A 23,214-nucleotide genomic window follows, 5' to 3' on the forward strand; every position below is an offset into this window, starting at 1 on the left:
AATATATGTTTAAATAAAAATATATGGTTTAATAAAAAAAATTAAGTTTGAATGAAAGAAATTATTACGTAAAATAATAAATAAGGGCGCAAGTATGTCACAGGGTTTTAATATCATGGCACGGGTTTTCATGTTACACAATTCAAATTATTTATATGGAGACTATTCTAAACAGTAAACAAAATTTTTTAGTTATATAGAATTTTTGTTTCGTACATATGTTTTTTAATTTAATAGTACATTTATGAATGTAAGATTTAAATTTTTCATTACACACAATTCTACTTTCATATATCATGACATAAAGTGATATTTATTTATCACCATATCACATCCCCTTGTCTATTATTTAGGGTCATGTCAAAACTGTCACATCCACACATAACGAGCTAAAGTCACGTGTTCAAATTTTTTCGTTCGGTAGTTCAATGATGATGATTTCGTAATAATTTATGTCGAAAAAAAGGGAAAAGTTAATAATTTTGTTATTACGCACATTCTTGGAATTTTTTTTCAGGTACTTTAATATACTGACATTGCTAAAATTTATCAAAATTATCAACTGGCTTATCGATTAAAAAAAAAGAAAAAAAAAAGTTCAATTCATCTATTTCATATTATTACATTATTTAAAAAATTATCTTGCAGATTTGATTATTAATTTTCAATCTGCTTAATATATATGTACTGTACAGTATAGTGTTTTATTTATTACTTACAATAAACTGATTTATAAATTAAATAATATTGTTTAAAAATGAAAGACTTTTAATTTATATCCAGCGTGGTTCTTATAAAGAATCGCCATTGATAATTAGTTTAATAAATGAATTACTATTGAAACATGACAATCAGCTAACCAAAATATCAAATAATGAGCATCTCAGTAAAAGTAATATTTAAATACACTGGACTATTTTTTTAATATCCAAATCACGTAATATTGATCTATTTTTTATATTATCTGTATATACTGCTCTTTTACTGTTAATTTATTGCCTTTATTAATAAATGAACAAACATTTTATAATGAATTTTAATAATTTATTTTGAGTTTCTTTTTCAAAAATTTTTTTTTTAAAATACGAATTATTCGAACTAGGGTATGTAATACGAAGCACAATAAACCATCGTGGGTATTCGGATGAGATCTCGTCACACAATGACACAATACGGCAACATTTTACCCATTTTATTAAAATTTTCTCAAGGATCTTTTTAAATAAAAAACAATAAAAATTATTAAAATAGAAAAATAGAAAGTGAATATAAATATATTGAAATCATTCAAATACTTTTATAACTAACAATTCAATTTTTTTTATTAATGAATTCTACTAGATTAAAAAAAAGAATGTTTGTATAAGTTTAAAAGATTCATAAAAGTCCATTTAAATAGTATACATTTACTTTCTCCATTGTCCTTTCATCTTTCGAATATTTTTTTGATAATTCTCGATCCAGTTTGAGAATTACAAATTTTTTCGTTAATTCTGTAGATGGTCTATTATTTATTTATGATGTTATATGGTATATACAGTATATTCGAAAGCATCATCTAATTAGCAAGCGATTTTCATACTAAATTAATTCGTAATCAGGATAATATTTTATTTTACTTTCTTTACTATACATTCTTCTTTATTTTTCTTTGTTTTTTTATAGATTTTGAAATCAGTTTTTTACTTCGAATGGTATGGAATGAATTAAAATTAAATAGTTATCAAATAATTCATAGTTTATAAGGGAAAGAAATTTCAATAATTCGAGTTCCTTAATCTGGGAAAATTAAATTGGTAAACTTTTATAGTATGTGATCGAGCGCTCTTATAATAACAAAATGTATCAAAATCAACCTCTCATGTGAAAAAGGACTTTAGAAAGGTTATTTAGAAATTGGGATCCAAGATTTAAATAATTGATTTGCATTGGTGCTTGTGCATGTAGCTTCTGTATTATAGGTAACGGTAGGCAGCTGTCTTGTGGCGGTCCTATGATAGTTAGTTGATGAAGTTAGCCAATGTTTCTATGGTAATTGTATTTATACTACGTCTTGTATAGTTCGACTAATTCTTATTCATAAGATATAAAATAAAAAAATGATTGATTGGCATAAGTTCGTATTCATTTCTCGGAAATTTCTTCCCAAATTTTAATGCATCATTTTATAGAAATTGTAACAATAAAGGAGCTACTAGTTGAAGATTATAATTTACTTGATTGGGTGGAAATAGCTGGAAACGTACTACTATTTTGTATTCAATTTTGCAAAAGGAAATATGTTCTAAAGATACAGTATCTTATATTAATATTGAAGGAGTGGGATTATACTGTTTGTTGCCATAATGATAAAGGATAACAGATGAGTAATAAACTCTATGATAATGGAGTTAAAATTTTAAATTTCTGTTATAACATATATATATATACTTATTTTTAACGTATATTCCTTTTTCATAGATGTTGAAATCTTCGTTAGTGAAATTTATATAGAAATATAAGTGATCAAATCAAATAGCAAAGATTTTGACTTACGGTTGTGACAAAACTTTTTGGAATAATCATTATCAAAGTTAATAACAACCTTTGACATCGAATTTGTCGATAATAATGGATTATTATAGTTTAAGAGCATATATGTATTGTAGTTGTTGATTTTATTAATTCAGTTATATGAATAATATGATCATGATTTTTAATGAAGAAATTTTACTTGAAATTTAACGTAAGCTTTTATAATATCTATAATATCTTTAATTTCTCCAATTTCACATTCCTAAACTTTAATAATAGTAATACAAAAATGTATGATAAAAATAAATATAAATTTAATAATATTACTACATAAAAAAAATTAAATAATGGAAAAAAGAATTTCAATCGTGTGATATGTCTAAATGATATTGTTCATCTGATAAACAAACTTGTCATCAATAAAGCAAGATCCTCTTTTGCCAAACATGTCGGACACATGTCATAATCGCATTTATAACAACCTAAACGTCTTCCATAATAATACTTTCCACATTCATCACACATCCACATTCCTGATGTTTGTGTATAACGGAGAGGGTGACGACTTCGACAAGTACTCTCAGGCTTGCATTCTTCTCCAGACTTGCAATGGCTAGGGCAAGCGTCAAAATTGCAAAGTTCACAATGATATTGGGATACCTGTTCATACAATTTACAAAAAAAAAAGGCAAGTCAATATTTCGAAAAATAAACGGGAATATGAAAAACAAAAAATATTAAAAAAAAACTACCGTAGAATTACTATCTTTTCCACACACATCACAATACCAATCCCCTCTGTGATATTTCTTTTTCAAATCATGTCCTTCAAAACATTGAGGTGGTGGCGGAAGTATTACACTATTCATAGAAGCAGATACATCGATCAAGAGAGCATAATCTATCGCCACTTGGCAGAGATTTCTGTGTCTTTGAACCTCGGCCCATGATGCGGAATAGTTACCAACAGAAAGATTTCCAACCGAGAGAGATAGAGAAGTGGTGATTTTGTGAGCGATAGTCAAGAATACAAGTTCAAGAAGGTAAAATTCTTTGACGGGAAAGTAGATAAAGTTGCCAATGCTAGCCATCTGATTTTGTTTTTAAAAATATTGAAAATGATGATGTTCAATAACGCTTTAAAAAAATTTAATAAATATCGAAACATGTTCTTGTTTCAAAGGAAATATAACACCGACGTGAGAAAAACTCTTAAATAAATTAAAATCTTGATCAAGAGAAAAAAAGCAAAGAATGACATACCTGTTCCATTTTCGTTGAATCTACACCGTCTCCAACTCCAACTACAAACAGGAAATTACTTGATTCCTTTGTAAATAGACGTGATATTTCTTCAGCGCATTTTCTTAAACTTCGACTGCTACGATTGTCATCACCATCAGTCACGACAACAAAAATCCAGGGACGAGACCGATCACCATTACGTTGGAAAGTTTTTATGACGTCAATCATACTATCGTAAAGGCGAGTGGCACCGCTAACGACGTTACTTAACCCGTTAAGTGAACGATAAAGTGATGCTTCATCTCTGGTGAAGGACTTGAATATAAATTGAAAGAACGTTGGCGTTAAAAGATAAATGAATGAATACAGTAAATAATTAGACATCAAAGAGGATCATTTTTACCTGTCTTATTACCATAGAGTCATTAAATGTTGCAATACATCCACGATCTAATCCATCACGGTGTAAATTCTTTACAAGTTCGTTGCTCGCCTTGATAGCACAGCTTATTTGCGTGTTTTGAGTGGTTGCTCTTACAAGTTCCATTTTTTTCGCAAGTGTTGTTATATTAGTACAAGAGATTTTAGAAAATGTTATGGTTTGAAATTTTGTAAAGCGATTATTTATTTATAAAAGCTTTTTGATTTATTAAACATATTACTACATATATACGTAACAAATAACTTTTAATCCATGTTGTTTCAAATATTACGCATTTGGAAATATTTTTAATGAAGGAATTAAATTGCATGGCGAGAATGGCTGTCGGTTGTATGCCTAAAATTTATTTTCGTCAGTTATCACGTCCTTGAAACCTTTTTAAGAAATATCCTTAAGCCAATTCTATTTCAAAAAATATTTACGGTTAATTAAAAATATGAAGTACGTGTAATAAATAAAATTTTGCACACGTCATATAAATAGCAGCAGAGGTAAAACAAATTTTCATTTTAATAAACGGGTGAAACAATTCTTTATTTTATTACTTGATTTGATTTTTGCCTAAAAACGTGTGTACAGTATCTATTTTTATACATATTTTTGTTTTGTAAAAATTTTGTGCAATAAACATAAAATGAAACAATGGAATTTTGAGCATGATCAGCCTTCCGAAATTTGTATTACTGTCGTATGTTGAAAAACCAATGATGAATAAACTTTATTGATATTTAACTTTAATGTTAATAATGATTGCAATTTAAACACCTTCCTAAAATACAAATTATTTGTTACTTTTATTACAGCCTCATTTGTGTTTTTTTACTTTTTAATGACCTGGGCTAAAATAAACTGCTGTAGAATTATATAACATTGTTGTACGAGGAGTTCCAAATGAAATTTATTTATAAATGATCAACGCCAAGAGGTTATGGTCGGAAAATTTATAGTTAACAATTTTCCACCACTTAAAAAAAAAAAAAAATCGCATGACCAATCTATTTTAGGATTAATTATATTCACTTTCCATTGACCCACTCCCGTACAACGGTCAGCTTTATTCTGGCATTTTTAAAAATTGCAGGATATTTATTAACTGTTAATCTATGCCAGATTTGGTTTTAAAAGAATTTTTTTTTCTTTGATTAATTAATTAATAATAATTACTAATTATTTCTATACTTAATTTATCTTGGATTAGATTTAATGAAATACTTTGGTGAAACGGTAATCACTAATTTACTTTCAGAATTTTTTTTTGATTTTTCCATTTAATTTCACTGATGTTTTTTCTCGACTTTTAAGGATCAGCTGTGAGACGCGGTACTATGGTAAGCGCCAACTTCAATTTTTTTTTCATTTTGAATAATATTTTTTTCTATTTGATTACAAAAATTTTTTCATCCTTTAGGATCGAGAACTTGCAGTTCAGATGCCACTCTTACTGTGCGAGCGCTGATTCTCTCCCATTCGAATTTTTTTTTCCGTTATTTTTATTTTTATTTTTTTTTTTGCTAATATTGATATTTTTTTATTATTTCTTTTTTTTAAAAAAATTTCAAATGAAAATGTGCAACAAAGATGTTGTACTAGCCATATGGAACATATGGAAAAAAATATTTCCGAAAATCATTGCTGCGCCTTCATGATTAGTCGACAAAATTTATTTTTTCGTCTGGGAACTCATGGATCAGTAAACACGCTTAAAAAATAACCTGATAGCACTCTTTTTTCTAAAAAAATTTTCAACGAAAAGACGGATTATTCTTATATGATTAATGCTGAATAGGAGATTATAGAGAACTGTGGATTTGGAGAAGAGGTGTAACTGTGTAAGTCATGCGACAGGAAAGTAGAAATTTAGAAAAGATATCAGAATTTCCATTGATAAGAAGTTTATTTGCAAAAGAATCTAGAATAAAATTGTTATTTATTCAATTGAACTAGAAATTCCTATTTCTTTTTTGGATATAATAATGGTAAATGAAAATGAGCTTACCGCTGCGGTACTATGGTAAGTACAATTTCAATTTTTTTCGTTTAGAATAATACTTTTATTTCTATTTGATTTTTTTTACTAATTTTTTTCTTCATCTTTTAAGACTCACGGATTGGGACTTGGGATATGCGCTTACCACTATGGTACTACGGTAAGTACCAATTATCAATTTTTATTCTTACTAATTTTTTTTTTTTAAAAAAAAATTTCTTTGATCGGGAACACACGCTCTTGCTGCTGCGTTATTACGGTGAACGCCAATTCACCCATTTGAATTTTTTTTAAAATTTTTTTTTTATCCTTTCAATCGGGAACTCAAGGATCAGGAAATGCGCTTCAGTACTACAGCAGATTTTAATTTTCTTTTTTTCGTTTCAAAATATTTATTCAATTTTCACGTTACGAATTTTATATTTTTTTCATTATTTTTTTTTTACAATAAATGTATATATAACACTGAGTTAAACCTGAACATAATTAATTGAAGATTCCTCCATTTCAAAGGTATTTCTGCAAAGTAAAGCTGTATAGTTCAATTATTTTCGTGTATTTCACTTCTAAATTACAATTTTAAAAAAATTTTAAAGTTTTTTCGTTAAATATTTATTAACCAACTTATAATTTTCTTCTTTTAGTATCATTTGGTTTTCACTCTTTTTGATTTTTACGATTAATGAACATTTTACGTGATATTCAATACAAAATGGCCGCAAAAAAAATCTAAAAACATGTAAAATAAAATGATGCTTGCTCTTGGCCAGTTGTATGGTAAATTAACCTACAACTGTTTCTCCTGAACACCACGTAGAGGTGACAAGCTTCGTTCAGGGAAAAAAGAAACCACTTACCTGTAATTTTATACAACCAGTTTATAATTAATAGGATTAAAAAAAAAACAATAATATTTGGATTGTTAAGAATAAAAATTGAGCAGAGACGTTCGGACATATAGATATAAAATATAATAACATTCACAACTTGACAAATTCTATATGTAAACTGTGTTTTTTTAGTTATGTTCTGGCCCCAGGTACAACTACTTATGCGCAAGTGCATCAAAATAACAAGAAAGATAAGAAAGAAATTAACGTAAAATCAAAAAAAAAATTATGCACAAGGCATCAGAACAAGAAAGAAATTATTTTTGTAAAATCAAAAATAAGCTTTCTCATCCCCCCATCTAATTATTTGGTTTACATATATACACAATACGTACTATGTACATACATACATATAATACGTACGTATATATACGTAATGTGGGAAAGTCGACCGAGCAATAAACACAGGTTTCTCCACTCGAATTTCATTAAAAATTTGTTTAAGTATGGTTTTTAACTTTAACGGTTTTTTCAACTTTTTCAACGTGTAGTGGCCGGTTCTAAAACGTGATACGGAGTTGGTTGTACCTTACCTTTACCATACTTAACAAAAAAAACAATAAAGAAAAAGAAGAGCGAGAAGTAGTAAAAAAGGAAGAGGGGTTAAAGAGAGTAAAGAGACAAAGTGGCTATTTTATGTATTTTACTTAAATCGGATTAGTCATGATTGATTATAATGAGTAAGACATAAATCAATATTTTTACTATTTTTACGTCATTATATACAGTACATGACGTCATATTTTAATTTCAGTATTTACATACAATTAGTTTCATTAGATGTCAAAATTAACCACGACTTTGTTTAGAAAAGTATTATGTGAAATAATTTGACGTAAATTAAAATTTTATTTCGATTAATTTTAAAGAACCTTTACATACTAAGGATGGTATAGCGTTTCTTCATTTCTAATATTATTTGTAGTTAAATTGTTAATAAATTACTACGCCATATCTGATATCGCCTTGGTTATTTTACCTTACACGTGGCACAACATAGTATAACGTGTTGCGATATAAAAGTGTATTGTGTATTATCAAATATTTCCGTAACGGAAAAAGTAGTTAAAATAGTTACATTGGCACATGAAAGATTGAAAGATGAAAGATGTAAAAATATTAATTGTTAACGATGTATTATTAAAATTATTAAACATTAATAATAAAAATATTAATTTATGAAATAAAAGCATTAATTTTTTTGCAAAGTATTTTAAAAACTTTGCATATTAATAAAAAAATATTTAATTATTACTTGATTATCGCAATGTATTATTAAACATTAATAAAAACATTAATTTTTCAAAACATTTATTTTTGCATTTTTGTTAAAGTTTAAAAAAATATATTAATTTCGCAATAAAAACTTTAATTTTACGATATATTTTAAAAAGTTATTACATATTAATAAAAAGATTAATTATTACTACATCTAACAAATAAAATTAAAAAAAAATGTGCCAGGATAGTAAGTGTCAGGACTCAGGATAATGAATGTCGTCAGGATTTCGTAATAAATCCGACTAAATCGCTTAAAATTATTTAAATCTTCTCGCTTCCTATCTTTGATTTCACTAATTGATGATTTATAAATGAAAGAAAGTAAAATTTGGGAACATATATTAAAATGGGATCTTATAAATATTTATTGATAATTATTACGGCATATCATATAAAAATTCACGACTCAATTTATAGTTTACGTTCAAATTTATAAAAACTTTATTTTTTTTTCAAGTAATTTATTTGACTACTTTACTAGTAAAAACTAGAAATACAATGAAGTAAATACACACGTATACAATGCTTTTAACAACCACCACTCTTGCAAAACAAAGCCCTTTCAGCTTTACGGCAGTGTTGGCATTTGGCCGCGGCCAAGAATTTTTTTGGCCGATTTGGCCGGCCAAAATGGCAAAACGGCCAATGGCCAACCCCGGCCAAATTTTGGCCAAATAACAAAATACTAATACTTTATTAAGGCTGTATTGGCATTTGGCCACGGCCAAAGATTTTTTTGGCCAGTTTGGCCGACCAAACTGGCCAAACGGCCAAATGGCCAACCCCGGCCAAACGGCAAAGTGCCAACACTGTTAACGGCGTTTCACCAAACCGGGTAATGGTTTGCCACCACCATAAACCCATTTCCTATACTCCAAGGAAGCACCTTTGGTGTCTCCAGCGTTAAGCTTTCTACGTAACGTAGATTTTTGATAAGCACCACAGCCAATGTTGAAGGTAAATGAACACAAGGCAGAGAACTGATTAGAATTTAGTTTAACCCGAGTGAGTGACTCAACGCATTTTTCGAATCTGGCTAAATCCTTTTTGAGCAATGCTTCTCCTTCAGCGCGACTGATGGGAGGGCGGATTTTACTACAATCATTGACATGATAAGCATGACCATAACCAATAGTTTTGATTCCCTGGTGTCGTAGTAAATGATGTGATTCATATTTAATTTTGTAATTTCATCAATAAAAAAAAAACTTACCACTGGATCCTTGTAAAAATTAGGGCTGAAACCTTCAAATCTCTCAATAAGTGCCAAACCTTCCTTGTTGATATGTTGAGCACGACGCATCAGTTCTGAGGATGTACCAGTTACGAGGATGGCAAAAACAATCACTAAAGTAATTACATTAGATAGTTTCTTGGCCATTATGATACAGAAAGTAAGAAAGTAATTAATAATAAATGAAAGTAATAATAAATGTAAATGTAACAAATTAAATGTTATTAGGAATTATAGAGAATAGAGAACCCGAAGTGCGATTGAAGCATGTATTTATAACTGTAGGAGTCTTATTGAAAGCATTTTAACGTTTGCATGTAAAAAAAAATATGATAGAAATTCTTGTAGAATGTTTTGATTATCGATACAATCAATCTCATGAATATCATTACATCATTAATAAGGCTGGAGAGTAGATTTGGAGTATATCCTTACTGAGTCCGGTCCGATGATCTTTCTGAGTCCAGTCATGTCAGTTTTTAGCACAGTCATGTGAATTTTGATGCGGACCGAATTTTTACTTTGATCAGACTTCGCTACCATCAGACTAAGTTAATTGTGCCGAGTCCTGTGATGTTGATCAATCGGACTGAACTAAATTTACACGACTGATAGTATTTAATATTATTATAAAATAACATTAATATTAATATTAACATGAAAATTTTATAACTAACATTTGGTATTACTATTAGTGAATTAGTTGTAATATTATTTTTATTATTTTCAGTAATGTCAATTACATCCATGTTTTTCTTTATAAAATCAAATACATGAAAAATTGAAAGAAATACTTTGCAAATTTCATTTGGAAGGCTTACAAATTTGAAATTATTAATTAAAATTATTAATTATATAATATTAATGACATTATAATTATTCATTATGGCATAATATTAATATCTCATTAAATTAAAAAAAATTTTTTTTTAATGACTCATTATAAAGCGAATGGCAAAAAAAAAGCCCAGTGTAGATCAAGATCAAGCTTTATAATTAATCGGACCCAAGTGAATTTAAGTGGATCATCGGACCGCATGGTCCGAGGGTCCGGACCCAAATCCACATGACTGTACTAAAAATTGACATGACTGGACTCAGAAGGATCATCAGACCGGACACTGTAAGGCATAACCGGTAGATTTGCATCAGTTGATCCTGATTTTATAATTCCAACCAGAATTATGACTCAGTAAGTCGATCATTCTTTTTTGGTGATAGCCGTTCCACAAAGCATTTTCCTAAAACGAAATTTCCTTTTTAGGATATCGTGTAACTATAATATTCAAAAAAGGAAAAAAAATTTAACATTATTCCGCCAGCACTATAAAATTTCTGCCAACGGGCAATAAATACCTGTAGATGTCCATTTTTTAACGAATAACGGTTACATACTCTACTGAGGAGGCTTAAATTCTTAAAGTGAGTCGTTAAATAACATTAGGTTGGATCATGGCTTAAATTCCTTAAAATAAGTTGTTAAAAAATTGGAGAATATCAATAATCATCTATAAATCTCATTAGGGCTGGATTGTGAGGCTGAGAGGCTTAAATCCTTAAAGAGAGTTGTTAAAATTGGTGAATATCAATAATCATCTATAAATCTTACTAGGGCTGGATTGTAAGGCTGGGTGGCTTAAACTCTTAAAATGGAGGCGTTGAAAAATTGATGTGAATATCATTTCTGTGGATAAAAGTGACGCCGGTAATTTGACGTCATTCTTGTCATACTTGCATATCTGCATAACCACAAATCATTATTAACGTTTTAAGGTTAACTGTTAATAGCATAAAAAAAGTTGATTTAAAAATTGTCGTAAAATAATTTTTACCTCTTCCTATTTTTTCACCAGAAGAATGTCGTTTTAGGCAGCTTATTATCGGTTCTTTTTGTTCTACTTTACGAACTATTTTATATAACTTCTTGTAGACTGTTCTGTAATTGGTTTCCTCTGGGAAATAAAAATTAAAATATAGTTATCACTTTTTTTCAATTTAATAAACAAACAATTCAATAGTCAATAGTTTAATCTACCATTTTACACCTGACAGTATTTACATGTGGCACACTTACGATTACTTTGTATGTTTTTTAAGTCATTTAAATCGGTGGATGGTTGCTTTTTTTATGGGTTTTATATTCAGTTTTGTGTATTTTTTTTAAAATTTACATATAGTTGTACTGTGTAATGATTAATTATTATAAATAAATCTCAAAAAATTTTAACAAACATATTATTATCAATTCTTATGCAAACTTGTAAAACTTAATTAAACCTTGGTTAGGTTTGGTGTAACTTGGATTCTTAAAACAAGCATACACTACGTCGCATATACCGACATATTGCGGCAGATTTATGAAATTTGGCAAAAACCCCTGCTGCGCCCTCGGAAATTAAAATTGACTTACAGAACCATGTGATATCGATTAAGCTTTTTCCTTAAAAAATGCCAAAATAATAACGCGCCTTTTAACACTGGAAAAATTGGTTAGATGGTGGGAAAATTGATTAGACGCAAGATTGAAATTTTATTAGGGCTCATTTTTGACTGTTCACTAATAAATTTGATCAAAGTAAGTGTATGATATATTAACATTTTAATAGAATTTATTAAGGATATAATAATATTAATCTTTACTGAATAAAAATTAGCTAAAATGATGTATAGTTCGATGGCCAAAAAAAAACAAAATTTTCACGGAAGGGATAAAACAAAATTTTTGGAAAAACATATAAAAATTAATATCACAAAATGTCAGAAAATATGTTTACAACGTCGGAAGAAGTCACAAACAACTTTATGAAGGAGTTTATGAAAGGGTTCGAGGATATTGAAAAGAACTTTTTATTGGACGTATACAAAATAAACACACTAGAGGAATTTCAAGACATTAACAATAAGGCTTTCCCAAGTATACCGGTTGAAAATATAACGGAAAAAGCTCTCATAGAACAAGATATTCCTAGACCGTCTAAAGCTATGTTTATATTGTTTTTCTTATTAGAATGGAGTGTTTGTAAACTTTTACGAACTTTCTTAGAAGAATTGCTCTCCCAAGTTCCCTCAATGACCGCAGCAAAAATTCACAGTCACGTGAGCTGAAAGAGAAATTATGCAATTTAGAAAGTTAGGTAACTTGCTACATCAAGAGAAAATAAAGAAACACATGGAGACGATTACAAAATTGGAAATAGAAAAAAAAACAGATGAACCAATCAAATAATGATACAGTAGACAAAGAACAAATAATATCGGAAAATAAGGAGTTAGTTAAGAAGTACGAGGTCATTATATCTGAATTAGAAGCAAAAATTAAAAATTTAGAATCAGTAAAGAAAAATGAAACGAAAAATAGCAAGTCTAACAAGTGGCGTAACACAAACATCGCAAAATAGAAAGATCACCAAGGTCCAACTACCGACGTTAACTATTTAGATTTCACGTGACTTAAGATTCTATCATATTGGAAAGATGACGAAATCCATGAAAAACAAGTGGGTTACGCAGAACATCTAACAATCAAACGCAATTACAAATATAAGACTGCTCAGACCAGAATCCGCCTAACAAGAGATATGGAAGCAATTTTAATAAAAGGTGGAGCCAATATAACAATTTCGAGAAATAAACGGTTATATTTTTTTAGGATGTTTGACGCAAAGATTTCTTCAAGAGACATAAAGAAAAGATATAGTTATCAATCGGTTACAAAGCTGAACGATCAAGAAAACGAAAAAAAGAATATACAATTATTAAAGACTACATAAGAAAATACGGAGGCCACTTCGCTAAAATCATTAAATTAACAAAATGAAATATATTTTAATGTATTTAATAATGAATAAAAATTATTCAAGGTCACTTATGATTCAGCAATGAACGAAGGATTATGTAATTGGTTGCAGATAAAAGACCAAAACGAACTTATAGGAAAAGATGGGAGTTTCAAGAAGATGAGATACCGAAATACACACAACAACAACGCACATCCTTCGTAGACGCGTTAACGAATAACGAGTCCTACGGTTTCAACAATGCCAAGAAGTAAAGAAGTGATTGAAAAATACAATCAATTAAACTCTGAATTTAGTAATCGAATTAGTGTAATTGGTGGAAAAGTAGATACAAGCAATAAAGATAAGGCAAAAGAAAAGGTTGTGGATTCTGAAAGCGAAAAATTGAACGGGAACAAAAAGTGCGTAGTGACAATTCAGGGAGGAAGGGACGACTCTGATAACGAATAAAAGTTCAATTGAGTAAACAAAATTGAAAGTAAGGTCAAAATTTTTTTTTTTTCGTTGGAAAAGGGTTGAAGATCAATTTAGTCAAGTGAAGAACTATTGGCTAGTTTTCGAATACGTTTCCGTTAGACGGAAATTAATTTTTTGAATTGTTGCATTTTCAATTTTTATCGGATCATTTCATTTCGTAATATTTTATGAATTAATTTAACTTTTCAGCTATTATTACAGATTCTCCTGAGATGAGATTTGGAATTCAACGTTCAAAATTTTTTTTGTAAATTTGCTATAAAGTATGTATAACATAAAAAAAAAATATTTTATTTTATTGTAATTTTGGAGAGTCATCGACTTATTGCGTTCCATAATTTATAAAAATAATTCTTAAAGAAGAAAACAAATAAGAATTCAACATAAAACTTCAATTTATTTAATAACAAAGAAAAATTGGTTGACAATCGTTTATTTCACTTCTTTCGCGAGGTAAATAATAACCATATTTTTACGTTTCTAATTGATTATTTAAAATTTGTCACAAAACTTTTACTATAAATACGTCATTTTATTTAAATTAAGTCATAAAAATATTTTCATTGTACTTCTTATTATAATCTGAAAAAAGAAATGTTCTATAAATAAATACTACATCGGAGTATATGATCCATAAGATCATGGATTGTTGGATATAATAGTTACATTTTATAATATTTTGATAACCAAGATAAATAAACAACTATCATTTATTTTTACTTTTTTAGGATGGGAAATTGAAAGATTGTATTGTTTGGTTAATTAACTTAATCGGAGTTAATTAGAAGATAATAAAAAAAAATCTATTTGAAAAATAATACAGTAAATAAAAAAATGATATCATTGTTCTTTATAAATTTTTGTTTAAATCTTACAGTACAATCTTACAGTACAATAATATTGTCATACAACAAGATAAAGATGTACAGTAACCAAATATGGTAAAGTTTAAAAAAAAAATCGAAAAAATATTAGCATCGGCGTTTATGCATCTTTATGTCCATTATGAGCGTTATATGGTCACGGTCGTTAGTAACCAAGAAGTCTTTCTTCAAAAAATTTAGATGGTAAATGAAGAAATGTACTCGTATATTGAATACATGAAGGAACATTTAAACAACTAATCTGTATTTATGCAGTAAAGTTATCTTTTATTTCGTTTATTTTTTATTTTTTTTTTTTTGATTCCTACGCAGAAATTGAAAATAAAATCATCCGTTACACCAAAATTTTTTTTTAAGAAACAATCAAACAATGTATATTATGCATATAAGATGATCTAAGATAATGATCACTTGCATAAATTCATATGAAAAATGTTTATACGGTTTGTGCGGCTTTAATTTGACCGAGTGTCCGGATTAAAATATTGAATCGGTTTCTATTCCAGCCACATCCAAGATCCGAGTAACTTAATATTGATATGTATAGAAGTAAGCAAGCCACATCCGCCACAGATAATTTAGATAAGGCAATGATGGGCAAGTCAAATTTATATAAATTCTACAGATGTCATGAAATCGAATAATAACAATAACAAATAAAATAAAAAAAAATGAATATGTAAATAATTATCGTTATAAGATAAAAAAAATGTATTAATCTATCTTTTTTAGCTAAACAAATGAACAATAAAAAGATGATTCACGTGCAAAATAAATTAAAAAACGCATACAATTAATTCTTAAAGAAGTTGCTTTCTTCTTCTTATCTGTCATTTACTAGATAAAATTCCAATAAATAAATTATATAACGTCATTTGATGTAAGCATGTATGTAAGTATTTTAAACTCCGTGTTTTTTTTTTTTGAAAGAATTTATGGCATTGAATGTGTTTCGGAATTAAAAAAAATGAGGTTCTTAGTACTTTTCGAAAAGAAGAAAAGAAAGAATCTTTTCAATTCTAAATGCGTTTCAAGGAGAGAATTAAGAAAGAACCCTTTCAGTTCTAAATGCGTTTCAAGGAGAGAATAATTTTTATTTTTTTATGTTCTTTTGGAAATATTTTATATGAGAGTACTTGGAGAAAATGAATAAAAGCAGGTAAGTTTCGAACGATAATCATTCAAAAAATTTTATTAAAAAAATAATTAACTACAAAAACTACATTAAACATTATTTTTTTTTGACGTGACATTATTTTAAAGAGATTAAAAATGACCGCTAGAAGAATGTCCCAAAATGCTTTTTTGTGTTTTGCTGAAATATATCGTGATGTTCTTTGTGAAACAGAAAGAATCGAACGCCCACTAGCAATGGAATTAGCATCACGTGTATGGGCCAAAATGAAGGATGAAGAAAAAATTCCATGGTTTAGATTACACAATGAAAAAAAACTAATGAGTATGGTTGAAAGAGATATGACATTACTTAATAAGTCGAATTTTGATTTGATAAAGTTAACGTCCAATTCACCATTTATTATCGAACCAAAATCATTAATGGCTGGTGTGGTAATGGAAAGATTGGCAACGAGACAAATTGTCACAAATAGGAACACTGATGATGGTGGTGATGGTGGTGATGTCAATGATGAAGAATACACGGAAATTTTTAATGAATTTATAGACCAAAATATGGTGGCTAGTGAATATTGTTGAAAATAAATTGTGACACCAGCAACTTTCATAAGATATAAATATGCTTTAAAAATCTATGAGAAATATAAAGTCTGAATTATGATATTATTAATTTGTTATATGTCTATCAATAGTTAAAAATAGTTGTTAGAATTACCATCTAAAATCTATGTAGTCTATATCAAAACATTAAGAAATAATTTATATAAGTAATTAAGCTTTTAAAATAAATAAATAAAAGATGATAGATATTTTGTAAATCTATATATAAGGAAAATAAATTCTTAACAAATTCTTTGGAAATTTTTTATTTCACTATATTTATACTAGTTTACAAAGACTTAAATTAATCAAAATTCACAATTTGGTATAAGAATGTAATTAATTTTCTTTTTCTTTTAGAACTTCTTTTCATCAAAAGATCATCAATTTGTAAATTTTGAAATCATATTTGAAATTTTAATTTTGGTGCTACGGATAGTCGGATAGTGCTTTGATCCACGTACGGATTGATCCGGGATTTTCCTTGAAAAGTGCATTTTTACGTGATCACCCATTTTATTCATCACAACCTCTAATCGCGAAATACTAATTCTCTTTTGAAATGTTTAAATATTATAGTTTATTAGAAAAAATTTTAAACAAAATATTTTTATTTATTTAATCGAACAACAAAAATATATTTTTTACCATTGCAATAAAGTTATTCATAATCTTTTAAATTAAAAAGAAAGTTGCGGATTTCATTGGCTATTTTCTGTTACTATATATAAAAATATTATGTTTGAATAAATATGTTTTTTAAAACCCTTATTTCCTTTATTCAAAAAAAAAACAAACATTACATCGATATTTGTAGATTTCATTTCATTCGATATTTCTCATTTCCCATGTTTCAAACCCAAATTAATGTTCCAAATTTAGAAACTGGTATCACTCCTATTTCTTATTTGGAAGCTGGTGCAATTGTCAATTTATACTATAAAAGACATTTTGGTATAATGGCATAATAGGATTTTCAAAAATTTCACAATTTCAATTTCAAAAATTACAAAAATTTAATTTTTTGAAATTTTGTAATTTCAAAAAGAGAAACATTTTAAAAATTTTTTAGTGTAAATTAACATAGCAATTATGTTAATTTTAAAAATAAAATGGTTATAATTTCAGATAGAATATATTTTAATTTATTTTATCAATTGTGATAAAAGATCTGCTGAAAAATTGGGACGGTATATTTTTTGTAATAGAAAATGAATGATAATGAGTGAGTTAGGTCACACACAATGTTTTTGTGATAATTGTAAAAAGAATAGAATGTTTAATATATACAAAGGGTAAAACCCATAAAAAAATTTAATAAGACGTGAATATCATAAAAACATTAAGGATAAAATAATATTCAACTTTACAATTGAAAAGATGTCAAACTCATACGACGACTACAAATTTCAGTCCTCAAGGGACGATGACATCATAACAGCAGTAAATAAATATTAAATCATAAAGTGATCGACAATTACGATCCATGCATGTGCTATTAATGTTTTGGTGACACAATCTTTATATGTAAGTAAGCTCACGAGGCATAAAAATTTTATTTTTTCAATAAAAAATTTTTCTGCACCCAAAAATGTCTAACAAAATTGAACCTGAAGTTATTGATAATTCAAATGAGATGATTAATTGGATTGATGAAGCTATTACAAAAAATTACCTTAAATATTATGAATATAATCATTTTTATAATATTCAAGAAATTGGTTTCGGAAGGTTCGGAAAAGTTTATCGTGCAAACTATAGAAATTCTTGTAAAGTATTGAAAAATTTTTTTAATTTTGATAATGTCACAGTTAAAGAAATTGTTAATGAAGTAATTATAATATTTATTAATTTTATATATATTTTGGTCTTTACGATATTATTATTTCATTTTTTAATTTAAATTCTGTTTTATGATTAGCTTAAACTTCATCGCCAAATGAAATCTTATGAGAATATTATTCATTTTTGTGGCGTTACAACAAGTATGATAAATAGTTTTTGATGATATTTGTTTTTTTATTCTCAGTAAAATATTAAAAATTTAATTATTTTTGTTTTTTCTTCTTTTAAAAGAAAATCGAAATGATAATTCAAAAAAGTATCAATTGGTAATGGAATATGCTGATGATGGTACCCTTCGTAATTATTTAAAAGAACATTTTGATAAACTCACTTGGAATGATAAGTTAAATCTGGCACTTCAATTGGCTCGTGCTGTATTATGTTTACATGATGAAGGAATAACGCATCGTGATTTGGTAATTAATTAATTTATAATATACTTCTATTCATGAATAATTTATAATTTATTCACTTGAATTTAATTAATTTATTCATCATTTATAATTATAGAACCCTAACAATGTATTAGTTCATCAAGGTATTATCAAATTATCAGATTTCGGATTATCAAAAAGAATTGAAGAATCGTTCAATCTTCAATCAAAATTATTTGATATGGTTGTTTACGTTGATCCAAAAGTTTTTGATCAAATAAGATACAATTATTATCAATTGCAAACATACTCTTTAAATAAAAAGAGTGATATTTATAGCATTGGTATACTCTTATGGGAACTATCTAGTGGTCGCCCACCTTTTTGTAATGAACTTTTCAATACATCCGATCTTGATCTGGCTTTAGAAATATTACAGGGTCTTAGAGAGAAACCTATTCCTAATACCCCCGAAGATTATTTAAAACTTTATACTGGTAAATATAATATATTAATAATGTTGTTTTTGGTTAATTTTAAATTATATTAATATACTTAATATATTTAAATGTTTTTAATAGAATGTTGGGATAATGAGCCAGATAATCGACCAACTATCAATGAAGTTATTACTAAATTAAATATAATTATTTCAAATCAATTATTAAGTGAACATCAAGTTATTCAAAATTTTGATAAGATAAATTTAAACGAAATAGAACCTTCGATGTCGTTTGATGAAAATAATTTTAATCTGATGATTCATGAAATATTTACTTTACTTACCAATATAGAAAAAGATAAAGTAAAAGAGGCAATTCTTAATTGTTTTAATGATCATAACGTAAATTCACAAGATATTTATGATTGGTTAATAAATCATCAGGATAATTCAGATTCTATCGTTTTGCTTGGAGAATTTAATTATTTTGGAATTGTAGTTAATGTTGATAGACAAAAAGCATTTGAATTATATGAAAAAGCAGCAAATTTAGGAAATTCAATTGGGTTGGACAATTTAGGAAATTGTTATGATGAAGGAATTGGAGTTAACGTCAATAAAGAAAAAGCATTTGAATTATATCAAAAAGCTGCAAGTTTGGGTAATACGTCTGGTATAAATAATTTAGGATATTGTTATGATTATGGAGTTGGAACTAATATTGATAAACAAAAAGCATGTGAATTATATCAAAAGGCAGCAAATTTAGGAAATATTACAGCTCAATATAATTTAGCTACAATGTATGTAAATGGAGATGGAGCTTTGAAAAATATAGATCAAGCAATTTATTGGTTTGAAAAAGCTGCTGAACAAGGTGATGAAGACGCTCAAAATAAATTAGAAGAATTCAAGAATTTGATATGATTCTTTTTTTTTTTTTTTTTTGATTATTAGGATATAAATATTTTCTATGATTAAACAAGTAGAATCATATATACGATATATTATAATATAATACTTATTTACTATATTAATAAAATAATAGTAATTTCATTCGTTAACTTTGGTTGATCGAGCAATTATAAATAAAATAGAATTTAATCAAGCTGAAGCATATAAATAAAATTTTGATTTGTAATTATAAAAATCAAAAAAAAAAATATTATGTACAAATTAATATTGTTAGTTTCGTAATTTTATATGTAAGGAAAAAATAATTATTAATGTATATCACGAAATTACTATCATTTTTTGCGAAAAATTTTGATGAAATTGTTCTATACTTATTATTTAAAATTTTTTTTTTTTTACAATGTATTATTTCTTTACTTGATTATAAAAAAAAAAAGAATAAATTCAAAATTTGGCTTTTTGTTTATTTTTCTACATAATTTTTGAAAAATTCTTTTGTGAATATTTATATAAATTTCATTCCGACGTCTTATCACCACTCATTTATCGTCATTTACTTTATTCATACATTGAAAAATTATTCAAACTATTGAAGTATAGCCCCTACACTCACCATACTCTGTCACTTCCAAAATATTATACAGTATAATCAAATATTACCCCAATTATAAATAATATTGAATAATAAAAAAAATAGATTAGAAACGACAATAAAAATGAGAAAGTGAAGGAGTGTGATAAATAATTTTGATCACATGATTCGCAGAATTTTTTGGGTGCGCTTGGGAGTAGTTGACCGCGCGGTCACATTCTATATTTCTATGTAGCAATTCTCACTTCTTGTACTTTCGAATATAAATATCAATAAGGCTTTTGAACATAAAATTTCCACACTCTTTGTATTTATTTTTTCGCATGTAATTAATAAAAATTATACTTTGAATATATTCGTTCTTATATATAATTTAATGCAATGATTAGCAAACGCAGTAATTTATTTATTTATTTATTGCAAAAGAAAATAATAAAGTTTTTGAGAATATGACGTTTATCCTTCCCTCCCTCCCTCCGAACCTAAACCAAATTCATTTTCTAATTAGATGTTATGAAGTTCTAAGGAGCGAACTTTGGCTGCTCGTTCTCTCAAAGTAAGTTTCCGTTCTTTCAAGCTCAAAGTTCGCTTCTCTTCTTCAATTTTATTTTCATTAATCTTTTTTGATTCCTTTGGTGTTACCCAAAGTAAATTTGCTGTCTTTAGATCTTCCTAGAAAATTGAGAAAAAAAGCGTGAGTTACAGTAAGTAATAAGTACAAGAGAGAAAACCTCCTTCATCCAGGGCATGCCAGTAACAGCCAGGAGAATACTCCTTCACCCAGGGCAAGCCAGTAACGGCCAGAAGAATACTCCTTCACCCTGGGCAAGCTAGTAATGACCAGGAGAATACTCCTTCACCAAAGACAAGCCAGTAACGGCCAGGAGAATACTCCTTCATCTAGGGCAAGCCAGTAACGGCCAGGAGAATACTTCCTTCGCCCAAAAACTTGGTTCAAAGTGTAAGTTTAATTAGGGAAAGTACATAACTGATTCCACCTCCAGAATCAGTAGACCCCAATTAAAAACTTGCACTACAACAAATAACTTACTTTTTTAGATACCATTAATTCTCGTGCTATTTTAATTTTGCGTCTTGATGACAATTCCTGAAGAACTTTGCCAAGATATTATAGAAAAGTCTTTGTGTTAGTGATTTCTGACAATATTTGATGTTGTTTAACATCCAACCATCGAAGTCAACTAATGACCATTCTTTTGGATTTTTATCAAAGTATTTTCATATCTTTTGTTGTCCATAATGGAGGCGTTTATACGTGCGTGTATTACTACAGTTCAGAGTCAAAGAAGAGTCAGGATGAAAAAGCAGTGTATTTATATACGTTTATACGTGCGTGTATTACTTACTATAGTTCAGAGAGTTCAGAGTGAAAAAAGAGTCGCGTTTTACTATAGATTGATAATCGCGTTTTGAGAAAAATTCTAAGGAGAAGGGATGAAAAAGTAGTGTATTTATATACGTTTATACGCGTGTATTACTTACTATAGTTCAGAGAGTTCAGAGTGAAAAAAGAGTCGCGATTTACTATAGATTGATAATCGCGTTTTGAGAAAAATTCTAAGGAGAAGGGATGAAAAAGTAGTGTATTTATATACGTTTATACGCGTGTATTACTTACTATAGTTCAGAGAGTTCAGAGTGAAAAAAGAGTCGCGTTTTATTATAGTGCGTTTTGAGAAAAATTCTAAGGAGAAGGTAGTGTATTTATATATGTTTATATAGTTCAGGGTCAAAAAAGAATCGCGTTTTACTATAACTAAACTTATTTTCGGTTACTTAATTATTATTAAATCTCAGCACTCAAATTTTATTAAACCCAATTTATTTTATGCATAAATTTACTATTTATAGTTAGGCCATACAAACTTGATTTTATGGTTTTCATAATATAAAAATTTCATCAATAACCCGGCAACCCGGCTTTTAATTTTTTTTTTCAAAAATTTTATATGCGAAATTTTTTTTCAATTTTTAAAAAATTCTCACCCGGCATAGTAATATTATAAAAAAAAATTTTTTTTAACTTAACGAACTGATCCAGCCGGACTATGAAAACCATTTTTACCACTTTGTGTCACCTTACATGAGTTACGCGTAAGCAAATAAATGTCGCAGTAGTGCGGTACTACAAAGTAATATAGCTATAAAGTTTATGATTTCTGGCTACAAAAAAAATACATTTTTTTATCGTGGGCATATAGATAATACTATAGTACTACTATAGTCTATAATTTTCATCTCAGAGTTACTACGCTTAATTTTTTTTTCCGTAGTTTATCGGTAGTTAAAAATTGTATAGTCTTTCGTGGTATAAACTAGTTATTTCACAAAAAGCCGTAGATATTATTGATAATCACGGCAGAACTGTGATGATCAATGATATCTATGATATCTCGATAAATTTAATTACATAAGCTAATTGCTTCAATTATAATATTATAAGCATTTTTTATTGTTAAATAAGACTGATACTTTTTCGTATACTAAATAACATGTAAAATTAAAAGGACGCATCGCGTTAACACATACAATTTATT

The 23,214-nt window shown here is 27.7% G+C and overlaps 6 protein-coding genes across 6 annotated transcripts; 4 read left to right on the forward strand and 2 right to left on the reverse strand.

Moving 5' to 3' along the window:
- Positions 1-2,907: 2,907 nt before the first annotated feature.
- OCT59_024292 (uncharacterized protein) lies at positions 2,908-4,306 on the reverse strand (the record flags this gene model as incomplete). The annotated part of the gene is made up of 4 exons (XM_025315746.2): positions 2,908-3,174; positions 3,267-3,605; positions 3,778-4,074; positions 4,163-4,306. 4 exons carry the CDS (start codon positions 4,304-4,306, stop codon positions 2,908-2,910), a joined length of 1,047 nt encoding a protein of 348 aa, XP_025182169.2.
- A 4,865-nt stretch (positions 4,307-9,171) lies between these two features.
- Positions 9,172-9,740, reverse strand: OCT59_024293 (uncharacterized protein; the record flags this gene model as incomplete). The annotated part of the gene is made up of 2 exons (XM_025309167.2): positions 9,172-9,504; positions 9,573-9,740. The coding sequence occupies 2 exons, from the start codon at positions 9,738-9,740 to the stop codon at positions 9,172-9,174; spliced, it is 501 nt and encodes a 166-aa protein (XP_025182170.2).
- A 2,607-nt stretch (positions 9,741-12,347) lies between these two features.
- OCT59_024294 (uncharacterized protein) lies at positions 12,348-12,698 on the forward strand (the record flags this gene model as incomplete). Its single annotated transcript, XM_066135329.1, has 1 exon — positions 12,348-12,698. One exon carries the CDS (start codon positions 12,348-12,350, stop codon positions 12,696-12,698), a length of 351 nt encoding a protein of 116 aa, XP_065991361.1.
- A 932-nt stretch (positions 12,699-13,630) lies between these two features.
- On the forward strand, positions 13,631-13,840 carry OCT59_024295 (uncharacterized protein; the record flags this gene model as incomplete). Its single annotated transcript, XM_066135330.1, has 1 exon — positions 13,631-13,840. The coding sequence occupies one exon, from the start codon at positions 13,631-13,633 to the stop codon at positions 13,838-13,840; it is 210 nt and encodes a 69-aa protein (XP_065991362.1).
- A 2,183-nt stretch (positions 13,841-16,023) lies between these two features.
- Positions 16,024-16,467, forward strand: OCT59_024296 (uncharacterized protein; the record flags this gene model as incomplete). The annotated part of the gene is made up of 1 exon (XM_066135331.1): positions 16,024-16,467. The coding sequence occupies one exon, from the start codon at positions 16,024-16,026 to the stop codon at positions 16,465-16,467; it is 444 nt and encodes a 147-aa protein (XP_065991363.1).
- Positions 16,468-18,079: 1,612 nt separating this feature from the next.
- On the forward strand, positions 18,080-20,076 carry OCT59_024297 (uncharacterized protein; the record flags this gene model as incomplete). Its single annotated transcript, XM_025330223.2, has 5 exons — positions 18,080-18,319; positions 18,410-18,473; positions 18,565-18,749; positions 18,844-19,204; positions 19,289-20,076. The coding sequence occupies 5 exons, from the start codon at positions 18,080-18,082 to the stop codon at positions 20,074-20,076; spliced, it is 1,638 nt and encodes a 545-aa protein (XP_025182171.2).
- Between the last annotated feature and the right edge of the window lie 3,138 nt (positions 20,077-23,214).

Source organism: Rhizophagus irregularis, chromosome 4 (genome assembly GCF_026210795.1).
Source record: "Rhizophagus irregularis chromosome 4, complete sequence".
In the NCBI taxonomy this organism is placed as follows: Eukaryota; Fungi; Glomeromycota; class Glomeromycetes; order Glomerales; family Glomeraceae; genus Rhizophagus; species Rhizophagus irregularis.